Raw genomic sequence first — 12,545 nt, 5'->3', positions numbered from 1 at the left:
AGAATGTTCACCAAGACCATCAACTCTCACTTCGGCAGACTGAGGTACCCACCTGCTCCAAGCAAGTTTCAATTACACCGGTGCCTCGGGAGAATGTGGTAATCTGTCTGAATGACTGTCATCCAGTCACACTTACGTCCAAGGTGATGAAGTGTTTTGAGAGGTAGGTGTTGAAACATATCAACTCCTGCCTGAGCAGCGACTTGGATCTGCTCCAATTCGCCTACCAGCTCAACAGGTCAACAGCAGATGCCATCTCACTGGCTCTTCACTCAATCCTGGAACAACTGAACAGCAAAGATGCCTACATCAGGGTACTCCTTATTGATTACAGCTCGGAATTCAACACTTTCATCCCCTCAAAGCTAATCAATAAGCTCCAAGATCTGGGCCTCAGTAACTCCTTGTGCAGTTCGATCCCGGATTTCCTCACTTGCAGACCCCAGTCGGTTCAGATAAGCAACAATATCTCTCCCACAATCTCCATCAACACAGGCTGTGTACTTAGATACCTGCTCTAATCGCTTTGCACTTATGACTGTGAGGCTAAACACAACTCCAACACCATATTTAAGTTTGCTGATGACACCGTTGCTGTGTGCTGAATGAATGGGGGTGATGAATCAGCATATGAGGAAGATTAGATATCTAGCTGAGTCATGTCACAGCAACAAGCTCTCACTCAATGTCAGCCCGATCAAAGAGCTGATTATTGACTTCACAAGGTGGAAACTGCAGCTCATGAGCCAGAGATAGTCGGCAACTTTAAATTCCTCAGTGTTATAGGTTCTGAAGACCCATCCCGAGTCCAACATGACCCTACGTTCTTACAAGTTTGCAAAGGTTTGCAATGTCATCTACAACTTTGATAAACTTCTACAAGTGTGTAATGGAGAGTATATTGACTGGCCAACTAGTGGAATGGTACCGCAGCAACAACCTGGCACTCAATGTCAGTAAGACGAAAGAGCTGATTGTGAACTTCAGGAAGGGTGAGACAAAGGAACACATACCAATCCTCATAGAGGGATCAGAAGTGGAGAGAGTGAGCAGCTTCAAGTTCCTGGGCATCAAGATCTCAGAGGATATAACCTGGTCCCAACATATTGATGTAGTTATAAAGGAGGCAAGACAGCAACTATACTTTATTAGGAGTTTGAAGAGATTTGGCATGTCAACAAATATACTCAAAAACTTCTATAGTTGTACGGTGGAGAGCATTCTGACAGGTTGCATCACTGTCTGGTATGGAGGGGCTACTGCACAGGACTGAAAGAAGCTGCAGAAGGTTGTAAACCTAATCAACTCCACCTTGGGCACTAGCCTGCAAAGCACCCAGGACATCTTCAGGGAGCGGTGTCTCAGAAAGACAGCATCCATTATTAAGGACCTCCAGCACCCAGGGCATGCCCTTTTCTCACTGTTACCATCGGGTAGGAGGTACAGAAACCTGAAGGCACACACTCAGTGATTCAGGAGCAGCTTCTTCCCCTCTGCCATCCGATTCCTAAATGGACTTTGAAACTTTGGACACAACCTCACTTTTTTAATATAGAGTATTTCTGTTTTTGCACATTTTTTAAGAAATCTATTCAATATATGTAATTGATTTACTTGTTTATTTATTATGTTTTATTTTATTTATTATTATTATTATTTTTTCTCTCTGCTAGGTTATGTATTGCATTGAACTGCTGCTGCTAAGTTAACAAATTTCACGTCACATGCCGGTGATAATAAACCTGATTCGGATTCTGATTCTGGCTGCAATGTGGCCTGACATTAAACACCAATGTGCTGGAACGGAAAATCCAACAAAAAGTAAGGAATGCAGCCTAGTCCATTACAGATAAAGCCCTCCCCACCATTGAGCACATCTATAAAGTACGCTGTCTCAGGAAAGTAGCATTCATCTTCATGAGCTCCCCACCATCCAACCCATGCTTCTTCTCACTGCTCCCATCAGGAAGGAGGTACAGGAGCCCCAAGACTCACACCATCAGGTTCAGGAGCAGTTATTACCCCTCAACCATCAGGCTTTTGAACCAGAGGGGATAACTTCACTCTCTCTTTCTCTCTCTGGCTATCCATCCCATAGGATGATGATGGTTCCTTTCAGTCAGTTAGTGGGGTAACTATCCCACTCCTCAGAAAGGAAAAGCATGTGCGTGAGTGGATTTTAGGTGAGTAGGGAGTTGCACAGGTCCAGACCCACCCTCTCGACATCCCCTCCCAGATCCAGTGGCATGGTGGGGGTCCAAGACGGCTGGGGGAAGTTCTGTTGCAGTGAATGGCCAGACCAAGCTTCGATGCAAGGGATGCCCTTTCCGCGCTTCACAGCAGGTGTTTGCTAGATGGCCGTTGACCCTACGAGAGGGTTCATCCGCCCTTTGACAGGTCTTGTTTTTCATCCTGCAGGGTGTCTAGCCACCCTCCTCACCAGGCGAGCCTGGTGGGGGAGCCGGTTTAGTCGCCGACCACCCGACCATGCAACAGGTAGTACTGGGTTACATGGTACGAGTAGCACTCAGACGAGTGACCTGACCAGAAACTTCACTCAACCCATCACTGAACTGATTCCAGAAACTTTGGACTCATTTTCAAGGACTCTTCAACTCATGATCTCAATATTATTTATTTGTTTAGTTTCTTTTTTGTATTTGCACAGCTTGTTGCCTGCCTCTGTCTGTGTCTAGTTTTTCAGCGATTCTATTGTATTTCCTTGTTCTACTGCGATTGCCCGCAAGCAAGTGTATCTCATTGTGACATGTAGGTACTTTGATAATAAATTTACTTTGAATTTTGGACCTTGTGCTCCTCACTAATTGCTAAAGGGAAATAAAATCACGTGAAGACATTAATTGGTTATCACATTAGATATAAATGCATCACAGCAAGGCAGTTTATTATGTTCATGTGGATTCCTACAACGCAAAACCCCCCCCGGAGATAAATTCTGTTCCTGTGGGAACTCTGCAAGAGAAGTGAGAATGTTCTCAATAGATGCCAAACAAACATGCCCATTCTTGAAGAACGAGTTCCAGAAGGAATTAGCAAATTTCAAACGGCAGGGAATTGAAGAACTGCTATCTAAGTGTTAGCCTTAGCCCAGGGGGATGACTCCTATGTAACTGGCGTGCTGGTGCAATTGCATCCACCATCACAGAGAGCATCCTCACGTCAGCCTGCGCCCCTGAGAATCTGCTGGGGTTCTCTATTGTGTCCGGTGATCACAATAAGGCCTCTTCTACATTGATGAAGCCCGTCGTAAATTGGGGGATCGCTTTGTTGAGCACCCCTGCTCCATCCGCCAAAAGCGGAACTTCCCGGTGGCCAAACATTTTAAATCCAATTGTCATTCTCATTCCAACATGTTGGTCCATGGCCTCCTCTTGTGCCAAGATGAGGCCGCCCTCAGGATGGAGGAGCAATATCTGGGTAACCTCTAACCTGATACCATGAATATCGATTTCTCCTTCCAGTAAAACATTTTTCCCTCCCCCTCCCATCTTCTTCTATTCCCTACTCTGGCCTCCTAGATCTTCTCACCTGCCTGTCACCTCCTCCTGGGTCCCTTCCTCCTTCCCTTTCTCCTATGGTCCACTCTCCTCTCCTATCAGATTCATTCCTCTCTAGCCCTTTACCTTTCCTAACCACATATCTACACCTATCACTTTCTAGCTATCTTCCTTCCCCTCCCGCCCACCTTTTGATTCTGGCATCTTCCCCCTTCCTTTCCAGTCCTAAAACAAGGTCTCGGCCCAAAATGCCGACTGTTTATTCATTTCCATAGACGCTGCCTGGCCTGCTGAGTTCCTTCAGCATTTCGTGTGCGTTGCTCTGGACTTCCAGCATCTGCAGACCTTCTTGTGTTTGTCATCAGCCGTCACTGTTTGGTTTGGTGCAGCATCCTCTTACAGTATACGAAAACTACAGCTCAGCAGAAGAGGTCGTTGTCTGCAGTCTACCATCACTGCAGGATGTGTATGTGTCCAGGACACAGAAGTGGGCAGGAAAAATCATTGTGGGCACTACCCACCCTACAAACTGCCTTTTCCAAAAGCTCCCTTCTGGAAAGTGCTGTAGGGCTATTAAAACAAAACCACCTTAAGCATTTCTTCTCCCAGACAGTTAATTTGATCAACCATTCTAGTTAACCCACTCCTAGCCCCTCTACCTATTACCCCATGTGCCTAAGAAGATAGCAGCGCGCCGGGCGTGCGCAGTTCTCCGATGAAAATGATATTGTATCCGTTAAATAAAGGCCGTGGACAATTCTGATTTGATGGAGACAGACGTGAAAGCACAGAGGAACATCTAGAGAAATTTCTGAAATGCCGGTTTGCTGCCGCTGTTACTGTGCGATCGAGAATCTTCCGGAGGGAAAGCCCCAAAATCCCTGGCTTTGCCTGCTGCTGGCAACCAAGGCTGAGGTCGAATCGTTCAGATAGAGATGGTGCTCGGTACTCGGTGTTGGAGGGCTGATTCGGAGGCTCGAAGTTTTCCGATGACTCAGGGTCGGACTGTGGCCGGGAATGGCAGGGAGAGTTTTCTTCCTTGTCCCGCCTGCATGAGATGTGGGACACTCGAGAGACTTTGAACTGTTTTACTGTGCCATGGCCTGTTCTTCATCAAGTTATGGTATTGTTGCACTGTTGTAACTATATGTTATAATTATGTGATTTTGTTAGTTTTTTCAGTCTTGGTCTGTCCTGTGTTTTGTGATATCACACCGGAGGAATATTGTATCATTTCTTAATGCATGCATTACTAAATGACAATAAAAGAGGACTGTGTGTCCTCATAATCTAATCTAATCTAATAATCTAATCTAATCACTGCAGTGTAAACACTTTAAACCGCTTTTTATAATGCCGTTTACATTGTAAATACATGCTGGCTGTTATCAATGTATTCCTTATAGACGTAAACGTATATGGTGAATAACGTTGAGCCTTGAACACAGGACAGTACAGCACAGTGCAGGCCCTTTGATGCAGAATATTGTGTCAACCTTTTAACCTACTGGAAGATCACTCTAACCCTTCCTTCCTAGAGGGTCTTCCATTGCTCTGTCATCCATGTGTCTATCTACGAGTTTCTTCAATGCCCTAATGTATCGAACTCTATCTTCACCCCTGGCAGGGTGTCCACGCACCCACCACTCTCTGTGTTCAAAGTCATTAAGTCATTTTTTTCATTACTGATATAGTGATATTGTGAATTTACAAGATTTGACAATTTTATTTTGCCTCAGTGCACGATGATTCCCCAATCCCTTTGCAGCTCCGATTGTTGAATTTTCTTCCCATTCAGAAAACACGCTGCACCTTTATTCCACCTACCAAAGTGCATGACCATACACTCCCCTACACTACATTCCATCTGCAATTTTCAAAGCCGGACAACTATTCTCATCAAATTCAGTATTACAAGTCACCCAGTGAGTTATTTTGATTAGCACGGCATTCCTCGTGCAGGTGAGAATCCAACAGGAAGCATTTCCTACTGAAAACCCTCTACAGGTTCATCTCCCTACTTTCATAGTTGGTCTCATAAATAATAAAAAAGCCCTTTATCTGTGGTGGAATGAAAAGCAGACTGAATTAAATCCTTTTAATTTTTAAACTTGTCCTCACCTGTCCTTGGTTCTTGTGTGAGATTACCCATTGTAACCTTACTCAATAACCAAGTCATTGTGACTATTTTCTGGAAAAAAAGACATTTGTAAAAACAGGTTCATCAGGGTATTCCCCCCCACCCCCACCGCACTTTCCCAATATGTGACATTTACTGGGAATGTTGCAGAGAAAGGGCCTAAAGCATTGCTGAGGATCCCTACGGCCCATCCCACAATATCTCTGAGCCACTACTGTCAAGAAGAATAGATAGAGAGGCAGAATAGACAGAATAGTACAGCACAGTACAGGCCCCTCAGCCCACAATGTTGTGCCAACCCTCAAACCCTGCCCCCCATATAACCCCCCACCTTAAATTCCTCCATATACCTGTCTAGTAGTCTCTTAAACTTCACGAGTGTATTTGCCTCCACCACTGACTCAGGCAGTGCATTCCACGCACCAACCACTCTCTGAGTAAAAAACCCTTCTTCTAATATCCCCCTCGAACTTCCCAACCCTTACCTTAAAGCCAGGAGGTGAGGTTTTAAGGAGGTTCAGGAACGTGAGAAATAGGACTGCCAGACCAGGCAACAACTTCTTCCCTGAGTCTATGAGGTCGTTGCATACCCTGCCATCACCGAAGTCTTGTCACTCGGACAGTGAACTGTTTATGGTACTGTCTACCTGTGCCGTGTACTGCATACATTTTGAATTATATTTTATTAACTTGTTTTTCCCTCCAGGAAGACCACGATTGAGCTTGTGTGCCTCAATCACCCGGAAAGCCATGTTGCCTGGAGGCAGGGTCACCATGCCGAACAGGTCAAAGGGTAGAGGACAGACTCAGAGTGGTCCACCGGTCCACGGGGTTCAGAGTTTCAGCTCGGCCTAGCAACTCTGACTGGTAAAACAAAGTTGTTATAGAAACAGCAATGAAAAATCCTTCTACATCTGAGTGCAACAGTATTCCTGAGTCTCCACCTAGGACTTGCATGACTGAGAGTGGTGAAAATCAAGAGGAAGCTACTGACACAATAAAGGAAGCCCTGGGCATCACAAGGGATAAAGGACCATCATAGGTGCCCTAAACAGCAGCGGCGTAACAGCACAACAAACAACTTATTTGTGGTAATATTTTGGTTTATGTGTTGTGTGTTATATACGTTTTGTGCTTCAGAGGAATGTTGTTTTGTTTGGTTGCATACATACAGTCAGATGACAATTATCTTGAACTTAAAGTGGGTAGTGTGTCAGACACGGTGAGCGGCATTAATTAGTCAAACTGTCAATAAATTCTTAATAAATCCTCCAGTTAAATAATTATTTTAATAGGTAGTAAAATGTCTGTTGTTTATTATGTTAAAGTCCAATTAACAGTGATATTTGTAATTTTGAAAAGAAAGTGGTGTCAAATTCTGGCAGGTGGTCAAGCAGAGAAGCGACTGTTGTTGGTTATTGTGTCAAATTATTTCCTCAGGCGAACTGTTTCCCAGTTGTTGCTCAACTGTAAACGAACAAAGAAACCTCTCTAAATTTAAATTCCTATTGAGCAATCAGCTCCTGGCTCCAAGCGGTGAAGGTGTGGTGAAAGGTAACTGGGTAAATATTTGTGCAGGAGTATTTAACACCACACTAGGAAAAGAGGGTTGACAGTCTTACATTGCCAATGATATACTGAGAACATTAGAAGCTACAATTCCATTCAATAAAAAGATTGAATAAATTATAATAAATATAATGATTAATAATGGTCATCAACAAAATACTTCAAAGTTTAAAGTAAATTTATTATCAACGTACATATACTATATGTCACCATATTCTACCCTGTAGGCATTCACGGTAGATACAAAGAAGCACACATGACAAAGGCAGGCAAACAACCAGAGTGCAAAAGACTACAAACTGTGCGAATACAAAAATAATAATGATAAAAAAATAACTGAGCAATAAATATCGAGAACATGGGTTGTTGGGTCCTTAAAGGTGAGTCTGTGGATTGTGGGGTCCGTTCAGTGTTGAAGGTGAGTAACGTTACCCCCACTGGCTGAGGGATAATATAGTCACTGTTCCTGAACCTGGCGGTGTGGGACTTGAGACCGAGGTCCTGTATCTCCTTCCCGATGGCAGCAGCAGGAAGAGTAACGCACACAAAATGAAAGAGGAACTCAGCAGCTCAGGCAACATCTATGGGGGGGGGGGGGGAGCAAGGAGTCGATGTTTCGAGCCAAAGCCTTCTATAAGGACCGGAATGGAAGAGGGCAAAAGCCAGAACAAGAAGGTGGAGGGGAGGGAAGGAGAACAGCCTGCAGGTTGCAAGACTCTGCGAGGACTGCAGAGAGGGTCATCAGAGTCTCCCTCTCACCCATCTGAGATCTCTTGTCACGGGCGCTGCATACCCAGGACCCGTAGCATTGTTAGTCACCATCAGGCAGCAGGAACCGACAAGAACTCCAGCATTAGGACAGGAAGCTTGTTAGGATAGGAAACAGCTTCTCCCCCCACCACCCCCAGCGACATACACAAAATGCCGGAGGGACTCAGCCGGCCAGGCAGTATCTATGGAAACGAGTAAACAGTCGATGTTTCGGGCCGAGGCCCTTCATCAGGGCTGGAAAAAAAGAATGAGAAATCAGAGTAAGAAGGTGGGGGCAAATACAAGGTGGTGGTAGGGGATAGCTGAAACCAGGAGAGGGAGAAGGGTGAAGTAAAGAGCTGGAAAGTTGATTGGTGAAAGAGATAAAGAGCTGGAGAAGGGGGAATCCGAAGAGAAAGCCATGGAAGAAGGGAAGGGGAAGGAGCACCAGAAGAAGGAGAGGGACAGGTAAGAAGAAGAGGTGGGAGACGGAGATAGGTATGAGGAATAGTGAAATGGGGAGAGGGGCAATCACCAGCAGTTCAAGATATCAATGTTCATGCCATCAGGTTGGAGGCTTCCCAAATGGAATATAAGGTGTTGTTCCTCCAGCCTGAGCGTGGCCACATTATGACAGTAGAGGAGGCCATGGACTGACGTGTCCAACTGGACTGGGTGGAATTGAAGCAGGCGGCCACTGGGAGATCCTGCTTTTTCTGGCAGAAGGAGTGTAGATGCTCAGTGAAGCGGTCTCCCAATCTGCGTCGGGTCTCACCAATCTACAGGAGGCCACACTGGGAACGTTGTACACAGTAGATGACCCCAACAGACTCACAAGTGAAGTGTCACCTCACCTGAAAGGACTGTTTGGAGCCTGAATGGTAGTGAGGGAGGAGGTGTAGGGGCAGATGTAGCACTTGTTCTGCTTGCAAGGGTAAGTGCCAGGAGGGAGATCAGTGGGGAGGGATAAATGGACAAGGGAGTCGCGTAAGGAACGATCCCTGCAGAAAGCAACAAGTGAGGGGGAGGGAAAGATGTGCTTGGTGGTGAGATCCCATTGGAGATGACGGAAGTTACAGAGAATTATGTGTTGGACGCAGAGGTTAGTCAGGTGGTAGGTGAGGGCAAGAGGAATCCTATACCTGGTAGTGTGGCAGGAAGATGGGGTGAGGGTAGGCGCGCTAGAGAGTGGTGAATCTGTGGAATTCTTTGCCACAAACAGCTGTGGAGGCCAAGTCTTCATGTATATTTAAGGCAGAGGTTGATAGTTTCTTGATTAGTCAGGGTGTGAAGGGATACAGGCAGAAAGCAGGAAATTGGAGCTGAGAGGAAATGGGGGAGCCCACTTGATGGGCCAAATGGCCTAATTCTACTCCTATATCTTATGGCCTTATGGAAATAGAAGAGATACGGGTGAGGGGAGCATTGATGGTGGAGGAAGGAAAGTCCCTTTCTTTGAAGAAAGAGGACTTCTCATTCACTCTGGAGTGAAAAGCCTCACCCCGAGGGTAGATGGGGAGGACATGGAGGAACTGAGAGAAGGGGATATCATTTTTACAAGAGACAAGGTGGGAAGAGGTATAGTCCAAGTAGCTGTGAGAATCAGTGGGTTTGTAAAAGATATCAGTAGATGTCTCCAAAGATGGAAACAGTGCAGTCAAGGAAGGGTAGAGAGGTCTTGGAAATGGACCAGATAAGTTTGAGGGTAGGGTGAAAGGTGGGCGCAATGTTGATGAAGCTGACGAGCTCAGCACGGGGGCAGGAAGCAGCACCAATGCAGACATTGATGCAGCGTAGGAAAAGTTGGGGAATGATGTCAGTGTAGGCTTGGAACATAGACTTTTCCACATAGCCGACAAAAAGGTAGGTGTATCTGGGACCCATGTGAATGCCTATAGCTGTACCTTTGGTTTCCTTCCCTCAGGCTGTGAGACTACTGAAATCCCCGTCACCACCTAGCTCTGTGTGAACATCGCTAGCGTTTCAACTGTTTAATTTTTAACTTGTGTCATTAGTGTGCCCTTTGTTAAATGCCAATCTAGAACATAGAATAGTACAGCACAGTACAGGCCCTTTGGCCCACAATGTTGTGCCAACCCTCAAACCCTGCCTCCCATATAACCCCCCACCTTAAATTCCTCCATATACCTGTCTAGTAGTCTCTTAAACTTCACTAGTGTATCTGCCTCCACCACTAACTCAGGCAGTGCATTCCACACACCAACCACTCTCTGAGTAAAAAACCTTCCTCTAATATCCCCCTTGAACTTCCCACCCCTTACCTTAAAGCCATGTCCTCTTGTATTGAGCAGTGGTGCCCTGGGGAAGAGGCGCTGGCTATCCACTCTATCTATTCCTCTTATTATCTTGTACACCTCTATCATGTCTCCTCTCATCCTCCTTCTCTCCAAAGAGTAAAGCCCTAGCTCCCTTAATCTTCTGGAATATATTTTGTTACTTGTTAACTTATTTGTGGCAATATTACTTTATGCGTTGTGTGTGTGTGTTACATGGACTGTGTTGTGCAACTTGGTTTGGTAGAATGTTGTTTCATTTGGTGCTATACATGTGTACAGTTGAATGACAAAAAACTGAGCCTGAACAAGCTAGAAGAGGATAGGTGAAGCCGGGGGGCGGGGAGGTGAGAGTGGAAGGATGGAGTAGGAAGCTGGGAGATGATAGGTAGAAGATGTCAAAGGATGAAGAAGAAATAATCTGACAGGAGAGGAGAGTAGACTGTGGGAGAGAGTGAAGGAGAAGGGGCATTGGGGAGGTGATGGGAAGATGAGGGGAAGAGATGGTGTGAGAGGGGAATGAGAGTGGAGAAAAGGAGAGACTATGGGGTGTTGCCCCTCCAACCAGAGAATGGCCTCAATGTAGCAGAAGAGGAGGCCAGGGACTGACAGGTCCAACTATAATTTAATATAAATTAATAATATTCTAATTTAATGTTACTATTAATTGTGAAGACAAATTTAAGATTAAAAAAAACTTACTAATGCAATAAGAATTAAAAGATGCTGGCCAATGTGCTGGTGACTGGATTTCCTCATGATCAGCTAGTACCTGCGACAAAGACATAAAGAAAATTTAAGTCTTCTCAGAACACAAAAATGAGAGTCTATTAAGACAAGTCATCTCTATTTCACTGCAAGATTGTAAACCATTCCTGAATATATACAGTACTATACAGAAATCTAAGGCATGTGTGTGTGTGCATGTGTGTGTGTATATATATATATATATATATATATATATATACACACACACATATACATACACACATATAGATTAGATTACATTAGATTCAACTTTATTGTCATTGTGCCAAGTACAGATACAAAGCCAATGAAATGCAGTTAGCATCTGACCAGAAATGCAAAGAATAGTGTTATTTACAAGATAACTGCAAATAAAATGTAAGTGCTACAGCACACAAATATAGAAGTACTGAGGCAGTATACAATATGGGTGCAATACTACTTAGCGCTGTGAAGTGAGGTTCAGCAGGGTCACAGTGTCACAGCCTCAGGGAAGAAGCTCTTCCTGTGCCTGCTGGTGTGGGAGCGGAGGCTCCTGTAGCGCCTACCGGATGGGAGGAGAGTAAAAAGTCCATGGTTAGGGTGAGATGCATCCTTGATAATGCTTTTCACCCTGCCCAGGCAGTGTTTATGGTAGGTGTTCTCAATGGTGGGCAATTGGGTGCCTCTAGAAGACACAGTACATCATTAAAGACCCCTCACACCCTCTCCATGAACTGTTTGTTCTTCTGCCATCAGACAAACGTTACAGGAGCATCAAAAGTAAAACCACAAGGCTACTAAACAGCTTCCTCCCACAGGCAGTCAGACTGCTAAATAGCTGCTCTACCTGACTCTGCTTTGGACACTTTTAACTTGCACTGGACACTTATAACTGATTTTAACTGACATGTGGCTGTTGTGTTTTACTATTTATTGTTATGTTTATTATTTAGTGTTGTGTTTGTTATGTTATGATTGCACTGCTCCTGGGAAACACTGTCTCATTCCGCCCTGCAGAGCTGATGTACGGTTAGAGTGACAATAAAGTTTTTTGAATCTTGAATAATCCGCTGGGCAGTTTTCACCACACGCTGGAGTGCTTTGTGGTCCGATACGGGACAATTGCCATACGACACTAAGATACATTCGGTGAGTATGCTCTCAATGGTACAGCGGTAAAAATGCGTCAGTATCCTGGGACAGAGGTGAGCTTTCTTGATGCTCCACAGGAAATAAAGGCGCTGTTGCGCCTTTTTGATCAGGATGGAGGAGTTCAAGGACCAGGTGAGATCCTCAGAAATGTGGACACCAAGGAATTTGAAGCTTGATACACGCTCCACTACAGCTCCGTTGATGTAGGTGGGGACATGAATGTGGCTCCTAGCACGCCTGGAGTCCACAATGATCTCCTTGGTCTTCTGGGTGTTAAGGGCCAGGTTGTTGTCAGCACACCATGCAGCCAGGTGCTGGACCTCGTCCCTGTAGGCCATCTCGTCATCCCCTATATATATATATATATATACCTAAGACTTTTGCACAGTACTT

At 45.0% G+C, this 12,545-nt stretch overlaps 1 protein-coding gene across 1 annotated transcript in view; it reads right to left on the bottom strand.

Annotated features, from left to right (window-relative positions):
- The window catches only part of cdh17 (cadherin 17, LI cadherin (liver-intestine)), a 180,142-nt gene that overhangs the window by 136,422 nt on the left and 31,175 nt on the right, over positions 1 to 12,545 (bottom strand). Inside the window, exon 2 of the mRNA XM_072251931.1 lies at positions 10,974 to 11,043. Coding sequence (XP_072108032.1) covers positions 10,974 to 11,030 — 57 coding nt within the window. The 5' untranslated portion in view covers positions 11,031 to 11,043. The remainder of the gene's footprint in view (positions 1 to 10,973; positions 11,044 to 12,545) is intronic.

The sequence above is a fragment of the Mobula birostris genome, chromosome 1, assembly GCF_030028105.1.
Source record: "Mobula birostris isolate sMobBir1 chromosome 1, sMobBir1.hap1, whole genome shotgun sequence".
NCBI lineage: Eukaryota > Metazoa > Chordata > Chondrichthyes > Myliobatiformes > Myliobatidae > Mobula > Mobula birostris.
Note: the sequence above shows the minus strand (reverse complement) of the source record. Positions and strands in the feature narration are given on the sequence as shown.